A 23,584-nucleotide genomic window follows, 5' to 3' on the forward strand; every position below is an offset into this window, starting at 1 on the left:
AGAGATTGTATCCAGGGGAAGACTCAAACTCATTTATTTTGGGATGTACTGACAGGAAGCAATGACAGTTGAGTCATGAAAAATACATGAACAAAGCTCTCTTACATGTCATTTTTGAAAATACATGAGAAAAGGATTTCTTTCCTTTCCATCAATGGCACTCAAAAAACGGAACAATCTTTTTATGAATTGGACCTTGGGACGGGGCAGATAGTGATTGCACATGATGTGCAATTCATGGTGCTTTAGCGACTGGGAGTGATGAGGATTTGTAAATCTGCACAATAATTACTAGTGAAAAGGGAAAAAAAGAGTGGCTGTGGTGTATTTCTACCAAGGTTAGGGTTACCTTGACATGTGCATCCAAACAAGAAATAACTTCCCTGAATGTTTTGCATACTTCCATTCAGAGAGGCAAAAGCTGGACATTTTAACTATATATCTGCTATTTGGTTGTCCTCGAAATCTCAACAATTGCTGTTACAGATATCACAATTGACCATGTTTTGCATATTCAGCTAAGACCAGCCCCAGGCCTGTAGAAGGGCCTTCTAAAAGCAGTCCAGGGTTCAGCAGGTTAAAACAATGTTTGTCCATTTGTACGGTGGAACATTTTGAAAAGTGACAGAAAGTGCGAAGCAGAGATTCATGTTCCACAGACCGACAGAGAACCAGAGACAGAGTGACACTTACAGAGCGGATGACACTTCCACTCTGCCGCCCACTCCTCTGCATGACCACATTTCCTCTCCGCCTTTCCCAAGTCCCGGGGACATCTTCCACGCTGGGTGCCACTGCAGACGGATGACTAGCTTCAGCAGCAACATGCCATTTCCCCTCCTCACACTAAACTGTAACACCCCCCTGCCCTCCTCCTCTTCATCGCCTTACCGGCCTGCCGGGCCTTGCTGCTTCTTGGCCTGGACTGTTATTCCCACACACATATTCATACATGCACACTCATACACAAGTACACACAAGTCCATGCTTCTCGCTTTCTTTCTTTGATTTACACTCTGTGGGGAACTGTGCGGCCAGCCACATTCATCCCACTAACCGTCTCCGGGAGCCTCTTCTCCTTGGCTAAGTGAGTACCAGATTGCACTCGCACACTCATGCTAAAGTTCACGCCAGGAAATTTCACCGCACAGGCCTCATGGCTCAGAACATCGGCTGACTTTGGTAGACATGGTTAAATGTGTAAACTGCTGAACATGTACGAAATACATTACATAAAATGTTACATTCTCGATTTGTCACATCTGAACATTTAGTCAGGAGTCTTTTGGATCACTTTTCATTGCACTGAGTATACCTTTAGTGCATTTGTTTCACATACAATGTTTTGCACATGGCGTAAGTTAAGTACCACTTGGTTAGATTGAAGCAACCAAACTACCTGGTAATGATCTGGAAAATAACATGGCTTTATTCAGAATATGTACGCATTTTTATTTTATTAGTATGTACACAAGAGTTAGGGTGTGTTAGTTATGAACGTGACAAGTTAAGTACTAAAATACTCGGTTAGATTCAGGCAACACAACTACTGGGTTTGGTTTTGGAATAAAAGTATGTTTGATACCAGGCTTTGGGAGAACGGATTAAATGTAACAGATAAAAGAAAAAAAGATTTTAAAAAAGGATACTGTATGTTATGCAGTTAAATAAAACCAAAGAAGATTACTATAACATTCTGAAAGAGGGGGGATTACTGACAGGATATGTATGATTCTAAAAAACTAAAAAAGAGCTTACACAATCCATCTAAATAAAAACATCTTACTGTTTTTTCTTTTCCATTGTATTTATTTGTATTGCATTTGATATTAAGGTAAACCAAAAGTAACATAAAGTAATCAGTTACCATAACTTTTATATTTGGAGTTCTCAGATTAGATTACACTTGTTTACAGTGATTGTAACGGAAAAGTTATGGTTTTCCTGGGGGCGCTGTGTTTACTTTACATAAGTGACAACTTAAGTAATTTAAATGAATGAAAGTTGAGCTTTTTCACCATCCACTATGAACTCCTCCCTTAGTCGCCCTTATGAGTAACTATCATCTATACTCATTATTATGCCCACGAGATTCTTTCCAAACCTGACTACTACAGGGTTAATTGGGCCTCTGACCAAGTTTAATATTTGATGGTTTAGGAGTGTGAACAGTTTGTAAAACAGCAAAAAATCATGAATGCTGTTTTGCGAACTGCACTCTTGACCTCACATCACTGATACAAGACTTTCTGAGGTTATAAATGATGGATGGTTTGAAGTTCCTTGACTGGCTGTTGCTTGAGTGCAGCAAGAAGACATTTTGTGCCATATATCCTCACACACGCCCCTAAGCTGTGTGCCCAGGCAGCTCCCACTACCAGTAATTATTATTAGGCCAGTTTCAACCACTGCCAGGAAATTATCATAAGCAGCCTACTGCCGATTCCTCTGCCTTCCAATGATTGGAGAGTAAACCCTAGAAAAAACTAAACGGGCAAAAAACAAATGCTACGCCCCAAGACAGCACACAACAAACAGAATATTCAAGAGAGAGGAGAAAACTATGGAAAGGGATGAAAAAAAAAAATCGCCCGGAGAATTCCAGATTTGCCAACGTGAAAGCAGCATGCTCTTACAAATCAGAATTTGCCACCAATTTGTTCTTGTTCAGATTTCTGGAGGGGGTCGTGGTTTGTTTGTCTCCCCTGTCAGAGTGTGGAGGGCTCTGAAATTAAGCCCTTTGACAAAACATGCACAGCTTTTATACTGGAAAGAGGGGGCTCTACCAGCAATGCAGTCCACCATTAATTCTTATCAATACTTGTGCATTAGAGTTAATTTGCAGAATGCATTAACGCCTCTGCTAAAATCCACCCCCTCCGCCGTCCCCCTTTAAATCTCCCATAAATCTCCCTTTTTTTGTACCAGCGTCATCTAAGCGAGCCACACTTTTCAATTTCTGGAGTGAGAAAAGGACAGGGGTTAAAAAGCCTCTTCCAGTATTACATCTTTTCTACTTTATTACCAGTCTTCTGGGAAAATGGGGGCAGCTTTTGCAGCCTGGCTATCTGTTTACATTTTCTTTACAAGACTATATTGGAATTATAATTGTGTTGTATGGCGCCTGCTTTTGGTGCCTTGCTCTGTTTAAAGGTCCTGTGGACCTGGGGAGATGAAGAAAAATGGCCCCCTTTTGAGGGATTCGATTACTGAGGAAGAAAATGCAGCTGCACACAGGCCCATTTTTTTTTCCTTCCCGTTTCTGTTTTCCTCCAGGTGCCAATCTCTGGAGATGCTCGATATTAGAGCAGGAATGGAACTGAAGCAAACACAGTGTGTGGAGACATAATTTCTTTCTGCAATTAAGGTGGTAACCGACAAAGGAAATATAACTGTAACCAGGGTCATTAAGAAAAGATGATAAAAAATGAGTCATGTTTCTAGAAGTTACCACTGAATTTGAAGGAGTTATATTTTTGTTTTCTTCTCAAGGTTACCAGGGGTCACAGTGTTGAAGCGCTGCATGTTTTGAATGCTATAAAGAGAACATATTCTGCTCATTTTCAGTTTCTAAATTGTATCTTGTGCCTCTACTGTGACAAAAAGCTCTTTATTTTTCTCATCCTGTGTTGTAGCACCTCTTTTCACCCTCTGTCTGAAACAAGAGCCCAGTCTGCTCTGATTGGTTAGCTGTCCGGCTCTGTTATGATTGGTCAACCGCCGAGACATGTCCCACCCCTTAGCCTATCACATACAATGTGTCGGAGTGCTAGCCTATATAATCGGTGTTACATAGAGATGTCATTTTGTCATGGAAGTAAACAAAGGAGTCCAATGTAGGCGCTTCAGGCAGGGGGAGGGGGGAACGTGTGGGAGAGAAACTCCCTCTGGAAGAAACTTTGGGATTTTATCCTTTGCAGACCATTTACATGCACAAAACACTACACAACACACTGCAAGAAAGGGAAAAACAGCTAAAAGCATACAAGGGCCCCTTTGATGTTGCCTGGGCACGATGTTACAAACTGGCATTTATAATAAGAAAAACAAATGCATTCAACCAGTTTTTGAATCCACCCTTTCATTTATAATTTATAACAGTGAATTTGGTGCTGAAAAAAACTGAGCAATAGTTTTGCAAAGTCATATTTCCAGCTTGCAATACACTGCTCTTGTTTTGATAGGATGTATCATCTATTAAACAGAGAAATTAATTTGTTTTGTTTCCCAACCCTCTTTTCCAAAGAGCAGAGAAAAAGGCCTTTATCGGCTGGTTGAGACACAATGTGACATGCAGGTTACACAAACACGGCGTAAATATTCCATCACAATATGGATAATTGTTGATATTCCTGCGGCTCGACAGCATTGCGTAGTGCAGTCGGGTGAAACAGTGAATTTCTATATTTAATAATGTTGGGAATTAATTAAAATGCAAAGCCACGGAGCCCAGAGAGCAACCACAGGTGGCGGTGAAGAGAGCGCAGTGGGAACAAAAGTGATGAGTTCAAGCCTCCGTAACTCTTGTCCATTTAACTGATGATTTCTAATTTTATTATTGTTATTCTTATTATTTTTGCCACGATGAGTTTGCCGTTTTATACAACAATTTCCTGTGTAATATCATTCTATCAATAAGTAATTACTTGCTTGGCAAATTGCTGTGCAAAATGTTCAACGGAGGGGAGAAGATCCATATCAATGGTTCATTTGCATAATGCAAATGAATCCACAGAGAGGGAAAAAACAACTTTGCTGCCATCGCTGACAGTTGGATGCCAGCACTGCTGCTGGAAAAACATAAGTGCCTTTACTGCAGAGCGGCACAAAGGTCTACAGCAGTTTGCAGTTAGGAGTGGAAAAGTAAAGTCCAGGCCTCGAGCTGACTGAACGATCGATCTCTGTTTTTAGTTTTTTCTACCAACACAATTATGATTGGCGGGAAAGGGAAAAGAAAGAGGGACAATTGCAGCAGGGCTGTGTGAGCAGTTGTCCATTTGTTAGAATTCTTGCTTTAGCTGAGGATGAGCTCCCAACACTCCATTAGGCTTTCCCCCTGATAGAGTAACACCACTCTAGCCCCCTGTTTACTTAACATGCAGGAACCGGCCCCTTCTATTTGCTTCTAATCAACTGATAAGACGAAAGGCCTTTTCTACAGCCCCTGGAGGATGAAAACCAAACTCTTAACGGTCATTAGTAGCAATTATGTTTTGTAACAGGCACCACCCCTGCATGCTTTCGCTGCGTTGGCTGCTTTTAAGCACGCGTGCATCTGATGTGGATGCTAGGGGGACCGTGAACACAGCTCGGGAGCGTTTCAGGATACACTTTGAGTTTCCTGTCTGATTGCCCCCTGTGATTGGGATAAGTTGCGTACACATTATCCAGTCCCTGTGTATGTGGGTTTTTCTTGATTTGAAAGCATGGTTCCAGTGTGTCAATTGCTGCATAACTCAAAACACCCCTCCACTCTGAAAGCGTCATTACCACAGCACTCTGACTTCAATGTAATTGCGGTGTTGTCAAAGGCATCTTGAGGACACAACGCGGAGCCACGGAGTTTCCGTCCCAGAGCGCAGCAGCACCTTCCAACTAGTTAACTCAGCTCCTTTGCTACGGGATTCAGGAGACTTTGTGATTCTTATGCAAAACCACCCTGATCAAATGGCCTCTGCCCTAATCCCCGGAGTCGAACCTGGGGAGTGTGATCCTTATCGACAAATGCCGAGCCGCTACAGAGTAGGATCCTATTACATATGCGCAGAGACCTCTCTGACATGCATTTTCACTGCGCACCAGCAGTGATGCAACAAAGGAAGGAATCCCGTCATGTTTTTGCATCGTGAATGTTCACACACACCTGATCAAAATTTTCGTCTGGTTCCGATGCTGGAGTAATACCGTTCGGTTAAATCCCTTCATACTGTTCTGATCTATCTTTGTGATCTGTTTATGAATCCCCCAAAATCATTCTGGGAAGCTCCTGTAGATTAATAACTGGATAATAAATGGCATATTATGGATATTATTGTTGACATATAAATAGAAACGCACACTTGATTCGTTGAATTTTGTAGGCGGTTGTGAGCAGCAGCATGTACTGTGGTGTACTGTAGGATTCAGCTGTGTAAACAGGAAGACAGAAGAGACACCCCCCCCCCACACACACACACACACACACACACACACACACACACACACACACACCTCAGCGGAACGAGGAAGGCCATTGTCAGAAAACGAATAAAGAGGTATCGTGTTTCTGCGGCGGGGCAATTATACATCCAAGGATATCAGCAAAGTATTTATAAAAAACAAAAACACCGGGCATCAACAAAAAAGGAAAAGGTCATCAAGGCCGATATGACATTAGCATTTTGACTGCGGACACGTTTGTGTGTGTGCTCGCACAGGTAAAAGATAATGTCATGTTTTCTTATCTGGCCACTCAATGAGACGTGTGTTTGCGCCTGTGTGTTTGTGTTTATGTGCCGCCGTGTGCAAAGACGAGACAGTGATAAGCATGCCACATCTTGGCAAGTGGTGATTCAAGTGGGATTCTGTAAACACTGGGAGTGACGCACAGATTGAGATGGAGGGAAATGAGGACCTGTGTGACTGCCTCCACCCAGATGGAGGCTACAATGGTTTTGGGGTTGGCCCAGGTTGTTTCCCTCCCTTCATCCCACAACCCTCGATGAAAAAACATTTAAAGATCTGTGGAGCCATTCAAATATCGCTGCCTCATGCTCCCCCCCGTCTTCATCAGTTAACAGCGTCGAGGCGGCTCTGTGACAGAGATAAAGAACAGAAAGTAACATGAAAAGGCAGCTTGCCATTTGGCAGAGTGTTCCCTCTTCTTCGAGGCGCGAATAGTCTTCTCATGAGACTAGCGGGGGTTCCCTCTCCAAGAGACTGCTCCTCGTTCTTGTGAGATTTTTAAGTACACTTCTAGCTAAAGAGAATTTCCTCAAAGGATAATATTGTTGGCAACCTTCTTAAATTCAGAATAGGAAATCAAGCTCTTATTTACATATTCTACTGTCACTATTTTTGAGCAAAATAGCAAAAAACAACCTAAAAATACCATTAATTAATAAAGGCAGCACTGTGACGCTACATGCAGGTTAACTAGTGAAGTGGAAATTCTAAACGGCCTGTAGGTGTGAAAGGGAGTGTGAAGGTGTCAATGTGTGTTGAGCCCTGTGATAGATTGGCAGCCTGGAAGGCGTAACCCGCCTCATGCCCAGTGCATGCTGGGAGAGGTGCCAGCCTCCTGTGACCCTGAGCTGGATAAGCTAAGACGATGGATAGCTCTATTATATAACAGCCACTTACATTGCTACTTATACTTATTAAAATGCCTTTTATTATTTACATTTTAAGTGAAATTAAAAATGTTGCATTTGGTCAATCATTTGTGAAAATAGTTCATTTGAGTTTTTTCTGTGAACAGTGCCCTTACACAGTTGTGTTCTCAATTGGATCCCATTTAGTTGTGAATGACAGTGTCAGCACTGTAATGTGATTGTTGCAAATTGTGTGTGGGCGAGCATTAAAAATAATGTGTTCACTTCATTTCCAATGACCACTCAGACGGTTAACAGCTACTGGGCTAATGGTTAGCTGTTGCTCAGTCCCAAGAGTAATTTGAACACAACACTAAGCTGTGAGGAGCTGCCAAAGTCTCAGCAGGTGTTCTTATAACAAGATGGAAGTTACCATCTAGTGAAAATCAGTGCTAATATTAGCAATCCGGGCTAACACTTTCTAAATGCAACGCGTGGCTGTCACCCAGCTTGGTAGCATCCGCTTTTTCAAAGTGCAAACTTAAAGAGAAAGGTCACCCGAAAATCGACCTTTGACCTGTAGTACTATTTATCAATGTAGATTGTTTGGAGGTTGCCAAATATTGGAGATGTTGGTAATGGAGATGTCTGCCTTCTTTCAAATAGAACTGAAGTAGTTTCTAAATGAAACAGGTCAAAACAAGCTTTTCTGGGTTATCTTGAGTAATGTTTTCTGGTCAGAGATATTGCCGTCGATTTTTTCAAATGTGTTTATGTGGCGCTTTGAGCACTTTAGTTGCCAAATGTTAATGAGATTTCTGCCTTATTTCCAATATAAAGCTGATTGTTCCAACATAGCTTTGTAGATTTTACATTTTGAGTGGAATCCAAACTTCTTACCTGTAATACTTTTGTATCAATCTCAATTGTTCTGATGTTGATTAATGTTGGAGATATTGGCCGAAATGAAGAGCCTTCTAAAAAAGTAGTTCCTACATGAAACAGCTCGCAACAAGCCCTGTGGATTATCTTGAGTAACAATTTAAATATGTCAGGAAGGAGACGTTGCTGTTGAGTTCTTTCAAATGTATTTGTGTGGCACTTTGAGTACCTAAGCAGAGTTCTATAAAATTCCATTATGAGTATAAACAACCCTTAGCAACTCATATCGAATCAATCTGATAGTTTGGGCTAAACGTTAAAAAAAATAACCATCTGTAACTGTACTATTAGTCCTATCAAGCAGTAAGCAAAGCTACATGTTTGAACAAAAAGGGAAAGGGAGGAGAAAAACAAGTGTTGTTTGAACATTGGAAGGGAATGTGACATTGTTCATAAAGTTAACAGTTTGTCTCTCAAATACTAGTCGACTGCTGCAGTGGGAGCTTGGGGCTTAGGTTCTCCTTCCACAAATACGTACAAAAATGATTTCCTTCAACACAGTTGCAGTACTATATGAGCTCATTTCCTTACAAACAAGTCGAATTCAACCTAAGTAAAACTTCCTTGTATGTAATGCTTTGTAGAAATCCCTACTTTCGGTTTAATCTCGTCATAAGCAATTGACCCACGCAGCCCGACCACATTCAAACACTTTGATAACTTAACTAAATGTTCACACTCCTCCCAACATTACACCAGAACGCTCTTTCATCAAACTCATCTGCGATGATGTTACACTAATTGGATGTTCTATTATTCATAATAGCAGAAGTTTTTCTTGGAACTCTGCCTTTCATTAAAACACAATGGAGAAGACCGGGTGTAAGAAAAGATTTGTTAATATTTCATCAAACGGACCATCGGTGCATGTCCGATTCGTGAGCACGACAACACGCGATTGTGGATAGGATAGAGGCAATTAGCCAGACTTCGATAACAGCCGGCCTCTACTCCCTAAAAGCTTTTCACATGTTTCTGGAATCCGCTATTCGGCATCCCCCAACACCTCATTTTGTTGCCATCGAGAGCGACGGAGCAGCTGAGAGAGGCGACGTAACACGCCGTGTCCTTCTTTGTGAACAGGGCGGCTGGCAGACAAAGCACACACACCAGGATTCTTTCAGAACAATTTTAACATCCAGCATGCTCAGGCTCCTGATTCCCATTAAGCATTCATGATTCATCTGGATTTTATATTATAACGTTTTGAATTTTTCATGCATCCCCCCCTTTCCTCCCCTTTTTTTCTGAAGTGACAGAAAAAAAGAAGAATTAATCAAACATTGGGAGGAAAGGGGGAAAAAGTGACACACACACCCACACACACACACACACACACACACACACACACACACACACACACACACACACACGCACACACGCACACACGCACACACACACACACACACACACACACACACGCACACACGCACACACGCACACACGCACACACACACACTTCCATCATCGCCACCTACGTGTTACATCCAGAAGATTTTCTCCTTGAAGTCGGTTCATTTATAAGGCTCGGCTAGATGTATCACATGCACCTTGGAGACGCAAACACAAGGCAGAGGCGTTATTAGAGGGATACAGGTGTCTTCACAGGTAGACTGAAAGTAAGGTTGGAGGGGTAAAAAAAAAAGTCTATGAGGTGTGGGTGCCCTTTTACATCTCCCGCTCTCCTCCTGTGGCTTTTTATTTCAGCTCTCTTTTTTTGTTCTTTCTGCAGAAGGGATCATTAAACCGAAATAATTCATTTGTGAGAAAGGTCAAAGCCACAGTCTGTTGGCACCCAGATACCAGCGTCAGGAGTGGTTGCGTCAAGGGAGGGAGGAGAGAGCAAATGACGAAACCATTGATTTCTCCCGTATGTTTTTATTGTCAACTCAATGATTGAGGTGAGCAACCTTCCGCCTTGAGCTCTACGCTGACGATAATCATCATATTTAATACCTGTTATAGGTGAAGACACCCATCTTCAAGTAAATGTCATATCCACTGTTTACCGAGCTTGTTGTTATTATGGAGGGAAAAGTAAAGAGAGGGTGGAGCACTGACATTTAAGTGCCAGAAATAGGCACTCACTACACCCCCCCCCCCCGTATTCAAAACTCCCTCCCCATTGTCTCTCCAGCCCACGTGTGCTCCGAGCTAACCATGAAGCCAAATGCACATCCAGCAGCACAATAACAACATCCATTCTTAACAAGATTACGCTGGCAGTCCCAGTTTGGCGGATGGGACGTGTATGGGAGCAGAGGCACGGGGATAAGCTTCCTGCCGCCGCCTGCAGCATTTCACGTATACGCTGGGCTCTATACGAGAGGAAGCCTCATGGGGAGCACAGCCAAACATCGAGCACCGAAAGAGCACACTGGCAGACGGAGCAGTAATCTTTGAGCTGCTGCTTCTGCTGTGCCCACGACTTCCATGTCAGACGCACGGGCCAATTAGAAGGTTTCAGATAATCATAATCTTTTGATTTGAATAATCTGATTTGAATAATTGTAACCTCATTTGCAGCCGCTGATGCTCGGGCCAGTGTTTTGACTGGATTCATAAGTAAGCAGAATGTCCGACTCTTTAACGCTGCGCTCTTTTAGACGCCTCAGAACGCGATTATACAAGGGTTGTTGTTTTGTCTGACAAATCAACATTTTTTTAACATGTCAGCTCAAGACAAAAAAGCCCAAGTGGCTTAAGCCTGTTGAATCGCAAATGCATCTCTTGATGCTGTTTGAAAGATATAATCCAAATAAAGTATAAAAAAATCCCCCTTTTTTTGGGAAACTAGTGGCGCACGGGCCGAGCGTTTGAGGTGAACTGCTTTAATTCCTATAAATTAGTTAGAGCAAAGTTCAAGGCAGAGCGCCAGATGATTTAGCCTGCTAAGCGCTCCACCTCCGCACAGGCAGCCCAGGCCAAAGAGTGTGAGGGAGGCAGGAAGAGATGAGAGTAGCAGTTAAAAAAGGGTGGGGGTGGTTGGAGGGTGTTAATGAGAGGCGGGGGCTTTTTTCTTGATTTCAGCAGTTAGAGTTTGACACCGTTGACTGACAAACACCAGCATGGGAGAGAGCTAATCGCGGCGGTGCAGTCCAAGGTGAAACCATAAAGGGGCCATTTACTGTGAATTAGCTCGGGTGTAGGAGCTCAGGAAAGTGGCCCCCGCCCGAGCCTCTCACTGTACGACATGGATTTAATCATGCTGAGCCACAGATGTGAGTGATAGCAGCAAGCTTGTTATTTTGCTCAGGGACTCTGTAGCCGTGTGAATGGATGTGCTTTCCTGTTAAATTATAATTGCAGCTGATGCATGTACACAGGAGAGCTTCCAGGGATCGCGGACAAGAGGCGTCATGTGCCTCCTTGAGATACACTGAACTGAAACGTGATTTCAGCTCCCTCGTGGTCATACGCAGGAAGGAAAATACAGTGTCTGATTTAATGCAGAGCGGTGGCTATGTACATGTGAGAGGAGAATCGGAGCATTGTGTTTAAACGTGTGGGTGTGTTTAGAAACAGACATGAAAAAGGGAAACAGAATGATATTTCGAAAACACGATCTGCCGATTTGAAAGCAGCAATAACATTTTAGATACAAGCAATAGCCTTAGAAGTAATATCGCCAGCGGATACGAGGTCACCGGTAAATTGGAAACACAAACAGAATTTGCTGCAATTTCTGCTCCAAACACACACAGAGCAGTTTAGGGAGAAATCTTTCAAAAATATGACTCCAACAGTGAGTGTTTGCAAAGATACACCAGCTATAAAGCTTCACGGACACGCTGTATTTACCATCTAAATATACTCCATCTGAGCCTGTCCGCTCATCTCATTTTAGTCCACAACACTGCCGTCTGGACTACTGTACGACACACACATACACTGCTTCTTAATGGGAACCAGGCGACAACACAGAGACATAGACAACCTGTCAAGCTCTTGGAGGGCAGCACTAATGTGATCCCACAGCTCTATCAGAGCCACCGCCGGGCCCTGTGTTTTATTACAGATCGGGAGGGACGGACAGAGGAAGAGATTGGAAAGGAAGAGGGAGACTGTGACCATGGCCCATTGATATAATGGCCCTGCCGGCACCACCAGTGATATACTGTACAGGTGAGCCTCGGGGAAAGAGAGGAGCGCCGCGACAGAGCAGGGAAAAGAGGTAGAGGCAGCGAACAGAGGGATGTAAGCATGTTTTTTTCTAAATTACACAAGAGGAAGGGATGGAGATCTAAGGGCTGAGAGACAGAGGAGCTGCTGCTAGACTGCAGCTCAATACAGATCTTTGTGGTGCTGCCTGAAAAGAGATTACAGAGCTGCATTTCCAGGAGCTAGCCTACTGTGGGTGTGAGAAGCCGAGATGAAGTCCAACTAACATACAGATGGGATTTTCCATTCCTCCGTTTATTGACAGCTTTCTGATTCAACTCCTCTCACTGTGGCACTGGAACCTGTGTCTAATCTGGGCTATATTTGAGAATGTATTATAACCGAGTCAATGCTTATAATTTATGTGTCATAATGGCTATCAGTCACTTGCAATAATTTGGATAATATTCTCGTTAACGCCCACTCTGAATCCCTTAATCAAAAGCATGGCGAGATATCCACTATATTTTTGGAGCGGGGAGCAAATGAAAATTAAGGTTTGATTGTCATTGATAAACGTCCATATTGGCCTATCTCCGTAAAGAAGGGAGTCAACAACGTATTATCATATATGAACACTTTGTCAGGACCCATTTAAACAACTTTTTAAAGTGTTGTATAGCCATACGAGAGAAAATGTGATGCTCCACTTCGATTAACACATGGTTAACGTTGTGAATTCAAACTAAATTACTTGGGTAGACTTATGCAACAAACACATTAGGTAGGTGTGTAAAAAATCATGGTTGTGAGTTAAAATGAATGAATTGTTGCGTAACGTACCATATAACAGGTTGGTTTCTCAATGTTCAAAGACTCCATGCTCCTGGGCAGTTTTGTTCTGTTATGATTTGACCCAGCCTGACCTCCACCTTCATTTTGGCGCTCTCTATTCTAAGGCACCTTACTTCCACCTTTGCTCCCAACAGATAAAACCAAGGCTACTAGAGGCTATTTCTTGTATCGGTGATCAACCATGTGAAAAGGTCATAACGGTCTTGTGAACCTACTAGTAAGCTTAGCAGGCCACTTTTAACCCATATCTATGATTCTTATAACCACTGATAACACCCATCCATTGGGCTGATAACATCGAAAGCAGGAACCACATTAACAAAACTCAGTCAAGAACGGGGATCAACATTCGGTCTGTAAACCAGTAACAGTCAGGGCTGTGGAAGGACCAGAGAAAGTGAGCTGCAGCCAAGACTCAATCTTACCTCAGCCTTGCCTCGCTGCCTCGCATTGCAAAAGCTGAACACGTGGACAGATTTTAACAATGTCATCTTACCACACCCCATCGGCCCCGGAGGCGAGCTTACTTGGGCTCAAGAGTCAGTCTCTCTATAATCACCCAGTTACAGAGAAAGAGAGAAACAGAGAGGGGAAAGAGGTAGAGGTGGGGGACAGAGACAGAACGAGGCAATCCAGCCGAGCAGAAGTAGCTTGCATCAGTATTTATAGACTGATATCCCACATCTTGTGCCAGCAGCCCAAAGTGCAGAAGGTAAAAAAGCAAACAAAAAGTTTGGGGGAAGAAAAGAAAACATCTGAGATAAAAATGATTTACTGAGGTGGTATCGGACACATTTCAGAAAATGCATACATACATATTAAGGACACCTGTTTTCTCAAGGAACACACTGAACCAATTAATCCAAGCTGTTATTTCTTATCAATTTCCCGTGTGTGTACCTCTAAACAGGGCAGAAGGATTACACCATCTCAGGGAAGTCCGTACTAGAATCTTCAATTTGAAGTGTATACATCACTTAAACTGCAGACCATCACCTCAGCTTAAAGCCAAAACACCCTGCGGACTACCATTACGGGACCTATCTAAAAGCACTTTGGCCCATCTTTTTGGGATTCCTGTCAAACAGCTTATTTGGAAGAACGACGCTTGTATTTCTCTCTGAGCACACGCTAAGACAAAGATTTTTTTTTTTCTTCTTGTGATCATATCCCTTTTCTTAGCTGAATCGATAATCAAAGCCTTTTTTCCTCTCTGTTTCGCTGTCAGTCCTTGCAATCTCGCAGTGCAAGCCTGAATTGATGAATATTAATGGTTGATTATCAATTTTCTTTGTGCGAAAAACACATACAAAGCCGCGGTGGATAAAAGAGTTGGACAATGTGATGAGGGATCAGTCAATTTACCAGATCTGCGCAACAATTCGTCAGAGTGGGACCCATCATTATCAATCCTCACACACCATACGCTTAATGATTGTCGGGTAAATAAGGGAGTCTAGAAAAAGTTACGTCTAAGGCTGTTAGATATTCAAGCCATCAATCAGCCACGCATTACAAAGGGAAGAATTCTGACTTCTCTTTGATGCAAACACAGCAATTTGTTCTGTGTTTGTCTTTTGTTCTAAGGCGATGTTTTACTTTTAATTGCCTGGTGTAAATGAGTTGCTTCTTTGTATGTTTGAATAATTGAAATATCTTTGAATGAAGAGACAAAATGGTTGGAAACATGGCACTGTTTGGATAGGCCTCATGCCAAAACAAAGGTCTTCAACAACCTTAAACACTAAAAACTGTAATTTACTTTAAAAACCAGGCTACACATTTCCATTATGGATGTGGAATGGTAAACCAAGAGCTGCTCTACCTAAAAGTACCCTCTGTTGCTTTCCAATAGCCTACATGAGGGTCTGTACTTGTTGGAGTGCTATCTTCCACTCGTCGTCAACAACGATCGAACGCGTGTGCCCAAGACCCTGTCCGTGTGAGCGATATATTCAAGCCTATCTACCTTCACACTCCATTTGCCCGTTTCTATTCTTAATGACGGGTTATTTCTGAACCGTCCCTGGCTCTTGATAAGTAATCCTTAAAATCCCTTCCAACACCGTGTTCGTTTTTTAAAGCTACATCCGAGCAACAAGCTTTCACAGCTGTCTCTCCCACTTCACTTTAACAGGTAGCGCATGTCTGCTCCGCGGGACTGACGGGGGCTGACGAAAACACAGCGCCCGGTGAATCACAATGTCAGGAAAACCGCGCGCTGAAGAAGAACAGCGAAAGGGAAGGGTGCTGTCACGCCTTGTGGCCGTCCTTCTCACTCTTGTACACGTCCGCCTCCTCTAAAACCCTCCTCCCTCGGCTTCCCTGCGTTTATGCTAATAGCCTCCGCCGAGAGAGAGAGAACACCGAGAATGACACACGGTTAAAAATCGATGGTACAATCCCTCTCAGTCCCTCTCACAAACACTATCTCTCACTCTCATGTAGATGGAGTTGAGGGGAGCCTAGCCACAGACAGTAGATTGGGGATGCTTCTTATAGAGTACACAAGGTAATAAAAGACTATGGGGTGGAAAGAGTCCAGTCTTGGCCTGGTCTTCCTTGATAATAACACAGACAAAGCACATGAGGAAACTTCAAAATACCCAGAGTTGCGTGACCCATTTGAATCACACCACCCACCCATTTGATTCATTTTTTAATTAAGCGTGAGAAACACAGGGAAAAAGGACGAAGAAAAGGGAGAGATTTATAAACCAATACAGTGCCATCTTTGGTTCAACACAGGACTTATCTTAGCTCTGCCAGGCATAGTCATGAGCACTTAACCTTGCAGTGAACGCAACCCATCATCATCATCATCACCTCGCAAAAGGCAAGTTCTTCTTCATCCTGAGCTTCCGCCCCTCCTTTACCCCCGCCCCACGCCCAATCCTTGAATGTCCTTCAACAGGAAGATGCTTATGCCTGTGACTAACCTATCCATATTGTCAAGTTTGTTGCAAAGCATTAAGCGAGGCCTTGAGTAAGAGCATCCCTCATGACAGGGGAAGTAGATTTCGTGCCACCAATCCTCTGTAGTGCTTCACACTCACACAGCATGGTGTTCAAACTGTGGGTGAGCTTGGAATTGTGATTCATAACTGATTTTTTTTTATGATTGTAGGTCTACCATTGAGTCTTTTTCCCTTGTTTTAAGAATATTTGCAGGTAAAATATCTACAAACAGGTGAAAATCATATCATTGATGCTCAATATTTAACATTTGATATCCACCCTTTGAAAATTCCATGCTGATGTTTGGTCACCGTGGCCCCCGATGAGTGTTTGTTTGTTCCAGCATTTTTATGAGCAACCATTGTGGAATCCAACAGAGGCTTCCTAATTGACTCGCTTGAAAAATTAATGCATCACTTAACAGCATTTTTGTGTTCGTATGGTATTTCGAAAACACAGGTGCAAATCCCACATGGTGGCAAATGTTTAATTGATGCAGCCATATGACAATGCCAGGAAGAGGGGGGGAAAAAAATAAACAAGAGGAAATTAAAAGTGTTTGCTTGGACTCTGATTTCTTTGTCTTGGCTTTTTTGTTTCAGGTGCCATACATGTCATAGGGGGTGGCAAATTATATTTTAATGGCAAAGTGTCATAAACAAAAAAAACCCTACCCACCAATTATCAATTATTAGGTGCCACGACACTGTTTGCGAAAGCTATTACTGAACGAGATCAAATATGCTGCGTGGCCTGCATTCGCGTACCATGCCAAAGTGGCTGGGTGATATTCTGGGGGAGGGAAGCGAGCGTGGCTGCCAGGCTGACTCTCCCCAGGTGAGTCCCAGCAATGAGCTGTGAACAAGCTGCTTTGGCCAGGCTTTTCCCCTCCCCTCACCCCCTGAAACCAGCCTCACACTTCCACACAGGCCAGGGAGCAGGTGGCCCTTAGCCGCAGGGTTATCCCGCAGTCCTGTTCATTAATGAAATCAACTAAATGAAGCTTTTCTTATGCTATGTAGAAGTCAAATCAATGGTTTTGGGTGAAAAATGGTTGATTGAAATGAAAAAGAGATGCATTTTATGTGGAAAATTGTACCAAAGTAACCTTCAAATCTCTGTCTATTATACACATTATCTTGTATTTCAAGGACGTCTAACACAGCGAATGAAAACCATTATTTAATGAGAGTTTAATTATTTCCAAAAGCATTCCATTCGTCTCTCTTGTCCCCGTATCTCTGCTTCCCCTTGACAACCCAAAACCCTCCCACTGCCCATGGGAAAGAAGACGAGAAAAAACGGATGGGAGCATTCAAATGGCCGAATTAATGTTTCCACACGATAAGCAAGCTTAATATAATGCTGACAATCACAGCACTCACCCTGCCAACCAGAATTGGATCGGGTCCAGAAAATTCCTCCAGCACAAACATTTGATTCCAAACCCATCCTCTCTTGGCGCGACTCAGTAATCTTTGTCCTTCGCCAGGGCCGCTCGCCACTGCTGCGGACCCACCAGTTTGTGTACTTTTCGACGGGCCTATGATCGGAGTCATGGACACGCAGGGAACGTAAGTAATCCACACTAGCAGCAAGGACATCCACAGATCCATCAGCATCTCCTCAGACCGCCTTGGCATCCTGTCTCCGTGTGTTTTCGTTTGTTTGTCTATTTGTCTTACGATGTCTCTCTTGGGCTCCTCTCTTCAGATCAACAGCTCCTTCTTAGATAATGAGAAAAGGTTACTTGTGTCCTCTTTGAACTGCAAAGCCTGCATTCATGGTGCGATAAAGGTCACTTGCATGGCTTGGCATGCCTCCATAGCAGTTGGTGAGGGGGTGAGGAGCTCTGCGCAGCATCCATTTGGCGTTATTCCGAGGGGGAGACCTGTAAAAGGAAACAGTTGTCCGTTAGTTGTCTTAAAGTCTTGTGAGGAGTTGTCTGAAGGAGGTGGGGGGAGAAAAAAGGGAGGCAGGGATAAAGAGCGTGGAGGCAAATAAACATTTGAACTAATCAGAGGAGACAGAAGGAATGAGAAGGGAAGGGAAAACAGTTTCGGAGGCAACGAAAATAAACCAAAAAAACTGGTTTTAGGAAGAAAATTCTTATTTTTGGATAAGAAAGGAAAGCTGTCACTTCATCATTGCGAACGATCTTGCCGCAGCAGTCATGGCACTTTATCGCAATCTTGTTTCCATATAATGCTGCTAAAATTGCACAACAAATGGGGATGTCTGTACTCCGAGGCTATTCAGCCCACAACATCAGATTGCGTTGCTTTAATCTGTTGTTCTGGGGATTATCCCAGAAAGATTTTGAGCAATTACATGTTCCCTTTATGATGAATGTCGTCACAATACATTTTCAGGGTAGAAATATTATCATTGTTCTGCAATCAAACTCCTTAAACATGCTTGCACACAAGATTTTTTTAAGCCTTAGATTGATGGGGTGGCTGTAGGTGAGCGCTACAAAGTCAACAGCGCTGCAGATATCATCCAGATGAGAGGAAGGTGTTTCAACATTGATGTATTATTACACTGGAACTACCCTTTCCCCTAATAGGAATGGATATTAACTTTTATTTAACACCAAAAGACTCAAATAAAATACTAAATAAAACACAACTGAGTGACTCTGATGTGAAAAAGATGTAAATTGTGCCCTTTAATCAAGAACTGTTCTAGCTTTAATATCCATTTAACAACCTCAGTGGCTTCACACTGATTGTTCCCAAAAATGCAAAACCTAGAGGAAGAGAATAAAAAAAGCACAGACACAAAGGTTTGTCTTTGAGTTGTCCTCAGATTAATCTGATGCAGGTGGACATGCTATCACATCCCGGTTAGTTCCGGTAACTTTTACTACACACACTGCATGTCACTGTGCTCATATTGCATGTGTGGCTCCAGGAGAGCAATTCCAAGGACAATAACGCTTTTCACCTGAAGCCAACTGCAATATCATAAAGTGAGGAGTGATCCTGTCACATTCTTTAACTATAACGCCGAGAATACAGCAAGCAGGGGCAGATTTTGTGAAATATATGTAAGGGGAAAAGCGAAAGACATTTGAAGATGTGGGTATAAACCTGTAAAAATACGGAGTTTTAAACATTTTTACAATTTTAGCAACTAAACATTAATAGTTAACCTTAAATTGAGCCTTTTCCTGTTATTTTAGAGCATTTTAAGTCGTTTTTGCTCGTGACAAATCAGCCAGTTTCAGCACCATGGGGGTAGGACAGTTCCCCGGCAGCAAGCAGCCGGTCCAGACGGCTCAGCCGCACACGGTGCACCGGCAGCGGAGGAGCTGTCCAAGGTAGTCCATACACATATGAGCTATACATTTTCCCAAATAATCTCAAATAAAACCAATAAATAACCCACCAAGTTACAACTTCTTGCCTTTTGCAACCTATTAAGTCTGCATCACGTACCCAAATGACCTTAATTCCATGTCTCTCTGAAGTTTTACCCCTTTATGAGATGTTGTTTCCATAAGCCCGTGTCAGGGCATCACATTTGGCATTAGAGCGCACAAGCAGTCCGGTTTACGGAAAATAAAGCATGCATAAGCAGCAATTTAGCGAGTCCAATTGCAGCATATGAGAGTGAAATGTGAATAAACAAGGCAGCCTAAGTTGCAGACCTTTACTTGCTGCGTGGCTCCGTGCCGGGAAAAATACACTGAAACCTCGATATGGAGAAAGAGAAGAAGTCCATCCATTAAACACCATCAGTAATACCTGTTAGGTTTACGGTGACTTACCAAAGAGACTTGCATCCGCTGCTGCGGCATCATTTCACATTTTTTTTCTCGTTACGCAAAAAAAAAAGTCCCAATTCGTTTCATTCAAAGGCGGTTGGTTGGAAAACGAGCGAAAAAACCTGCAGAGGCAAGAGGCTAGATATCCTTCCCGCAGTTTGTCAACGCACAGAGTGACAGACAGACAGTGTGGGGCTTGTAGTTAAGAGCTCCGACAGGCTTGCTGGCCGACTGGAAAAGTGAGGAGGGAGATAGAGGAGAGATGCTCGGCGGCGTAGAGAGCCTCCCCTGCACGGCGCTCATTGGGTTGATGATGAGCCGGGTCAACAGGCGCACAAATGAACGCATGCCGCTCTGCCCAGGCACTGCCGCGCAAAGGTTATCGCCTCAAATTGCCGGGTGCACCGTAGCTGTAGACATTACATAGGTGTGTGCAGGTAAAAACCCTCTCATTACTGTATTTTTCTCTCCTCTATAATTGTATTTGAGCTGATCCTCGCCTTTGTCGGTTATTAGTGGAAGCCGGGTAATTAGAGTAAATGAGCTTCGGTTTCTTTGTACTGCCATTCGACAGCAGCAAACTCATGGACATTGTAGCCCAGTTGGCAGAATAGAAAGTAACTATTCTATTGAAGGCATTTACTGAATTTCTTAGCCCTTTAAAGTGACAGTTTATTTGTATTCTTGAAACATGATGGAAAAACGTAAGCTCATATTATTAAAAGACAAGGAGCAGGGGAAGTTTAACACGTCTTATTAAAACCGTTTGTGAAAAGGTCATGCTTGCATAGCAGTGTTTGAGTGTGAGTGACAGCAGAAGGGGGCCCATGCTGCTGTCCACGGAGAGGGCCCTCTAGTGTTTGTCCGGATACTTGGCAGCCTTCATTATTGAACCATGACAAAGATGGTCAGTGTATTGTCTGACAGAAGTTGATTTTGTTTTACCCTCGGCTATGACACTCGCTTGATGAAATAATCCACGGAGTATTAAACCTCGGCATGCTTTTTGCTCCGTTTATATCCCCACAATCCCTCAAGCTCAACCTGCAGTGCCTGCGTGCATATTCAGGGAGTCAAAGCACAACATGTTATTGTTCCACCTTAAGACAACAGTCTCTTAGGCTCGCACAGAGGAGGCCTTTTGACCCGAGTGCCAGAGATCCCAATTAGCAAAGACATCAACTCTACCATTATTTATTTCTGTACCGTTTAATTTCCTTCCCACTCACACTTTGATGTTGCAGCTGCGTTTCAGTTGGGAATTCTCCAATCATCTTTTTTTAAAAGCTTCTGCTGCATAATCCATGAGGCTGTAAATGTTGAGCCATGTTTCTCTTTCTTGGTATGAATGAAGATTTCATTGACGGACACATATCGGACGCGTGTGTGGAGAGTTACATGTATGAAACTAGACAGCTCCGGGAGGCTGTTCACTTAAAAATCACTGTACATTTTTTTAAAGAAGGTAAACTGAGCAGTAAAAAAAACTACTCACATTCTGGGTGGCATGTGTGTAGGAGGGATGAGTTGATTAACAGTTGCAAATAAGCTTCCCTGCAAAAACCACAACTACTTAGACTACATTTTGCTGATGGTCTAGTACAGCAACGTACATTAATAAATAATGATTTACTTAAAAATATGAAACATAAAAAAAGACAAAAGAGGAAAACATCCAGGTCTTAGTGAAGTCAGTGTGCACTTAACATTGTTTGTTTGGGCAGCAGGGGGAATCTACAAGGAGTCAGATTGCATAGAAGTGTATGAGAAAACTACCCAACTTTTACTTGATGTATTACTACCTTCATAACCATTTTTCCAAAATGCTTGCGCTTTCAATCTCTAGTTTAAAGTCCAATGAAAGAAAATATTTTTTTTTTAAATGATGGTCACAATTATAGAGTCTGCATTGGTTAAAAAATAAAATAAAGTGTGATTGCATATAAATGTATGGTCCCAAATTGTAGTTTAACATGTTGTTCAATAAAACTAAATGCATTTTTGTAAACTAAGTCACAATTAGATAGTTTACATTGGCTTTAAAAAGAAGTCTGATTGCATAGAAGTCTAATCAGAAATACTATATTTATCCCAAACTGGGAAATTTTGTTAAGATATGGCCTCAATTAATTATAGTAAAATATACAAGCAGGATTATGCTTGAGGGTGTATCTAACTTTCTTATTAATGTGCAACCACACAGCGTTGCACATTCTGGGTGCTTTCCATGTTCCTGCTTACAACTTACCCTCATTCACAGTGTCAGTTCAGGTGTAAAAAAAACAAGATGGCTGCTGCTAAAAACCAGGATGGTGACAGCCAAAATTCAAAACTCAAGGAATCATAACTCAAGTTCGTAAGCCAATCAGTGATGTAATGGTTACTCCATCTTCTTCCTCAACACAGACAATATGCTGGACCTCTTGGTGTGGTGTAATTACTTTGATGATGCCCCCCTCCCAGACACACAAACACACACACATGCAGTGCCTAACACAATACAGTTTAAGTGCCAAAGCACAGCCCACATTCATGCTAAATACAACTATACATAAACTAAATGAATGTCATTCCTAGCATGTTCTTTGAAATGTAAGGTAAACACACCCCTAATGTCATGTCAATCTGAAACCTCCAGGCTCCAGCTTGAAATGTGTGATTTATTCAACCTACATGGCCCCTGCCAGTGATCAAAATATCAGATGGGTAAAAAAAAAAAAGTGAAAGCAAGTGAAGGGGAATGGTCTTTAGAATCCAAGCATCCTCAATCGATCATTAGTTACTGCTTTGTCAGTGGTATTAATCACAGAGCTGTTGCAGTGTGTGCTACTGACTTCATCATCTGAAACTCTGCTCAATTCACCACAGCGAGATTGCACTATATGGTCATGTTTTTGCTGGATTTTTATTTTCTAGTATGTTATTTGTTCTCTGACCAATCACTTAAAGCACAACACTTGCCCACTCTTATGGATGTTCACACCAAGGTATTCTCAGGTACATGAGCCTGTAAAAGCAGGTGCAAGTGTCATCAAGGACACATTTCTGCAAATACCCCCTGCCACCAGCATCCCCGCATACTAATTTGGCTGACTTAACACCTATCAATCATTTTGATGAGTCTTCATAGAAACAGCGTCCAGCCTGAGGTTGAGTACCCAGGAGGGCAAACTATACTTTCAGCTTGATTCTCCTTCTTCTTTACTTTATGCTCTTTCTTCTTTACTTATGCTCTTTACTTTTCTTTATTGTCATCGTTGCTGGTAGGCCCCCCTCTCACCCCCTGCTGAGTCACCCCAACCCTCAATAGACAGCTGCAGCTGGCCAAACTCATCCATAGCAAATCCAGCAAAAAAAATAGTTTCCTCTTTGGAAAGGTGCCTTCAAGGGAAAACTTTCATAACGAGAAAAACAACTTGATGTTTACGTTTGCATGACCTGTGACACCTTGTGGTCATGGAAATAATGACTCTTCTCAAAAAACCCAGAGGCCATTTATGGTTCCAAAAAAATACATCTTGCAAGTTTCAATGGGAAGGATTACCTTTGATGTATTGACAGAAATTAAATATAATATTAACTATCTTAATATGTGTATAATCATCTAAAAATATAATTGTGTGTTTTGTGTATTCGTTAGCCTAGAATGATCATTTCAAATCTA

At 42.5% G+C, this 23,584-nt stretch overlaps 1 protein-coding gene across 2 annotated transcripts in view; it reads right to left on the reverse strand.

Annotated features, from left to right (window-relative positions):
- Window positions 1-20,146, reverse strand: part of cdh8 (cadherin 8) — a 102,142-nt gene extending 81,996 nt beyond the window's left edge. For both annotated transcript variants that reach the window (XM_063882665.1, XM_063882664.1), the window contains exons 1-2: window positions 19,924-20,146; window positions 17,534-18,039 (exon numbers count right to left, since the gene is read on the reverse strand). In XM_063882665.1, coding sequence (XP_063738735.1) covers window positions 17,534-17,791 — 258 coding nt within the window. In that variant the 5' untranslated portion in view covers window positions 17,792-18,039; window positions 19,924-20,146. The remainder of the gene's footprint in view (window positions 1-17,533; window positions 18,040-19,923) is intronic.
- Window positions 20,147-23,584: the final 3,438 nt, after the last annotated feature.

This window comes from Eleginops maclovinus, chromosome 4 (assembly GCF_036324505.1).
Source record: "Eleginops maclovinus isolate JMC-PN-2008 ecotype Puerto Natales chromosome 4, JC_Emac_rtc_rv5, whole genome shotgun sequence".
Lineage (NCBI taxonomy): Eukaryota > Metazoa > Chordata > Actinopteri > Perciformes > Eleginopidae > Eleginops > Eleginops maclovinus.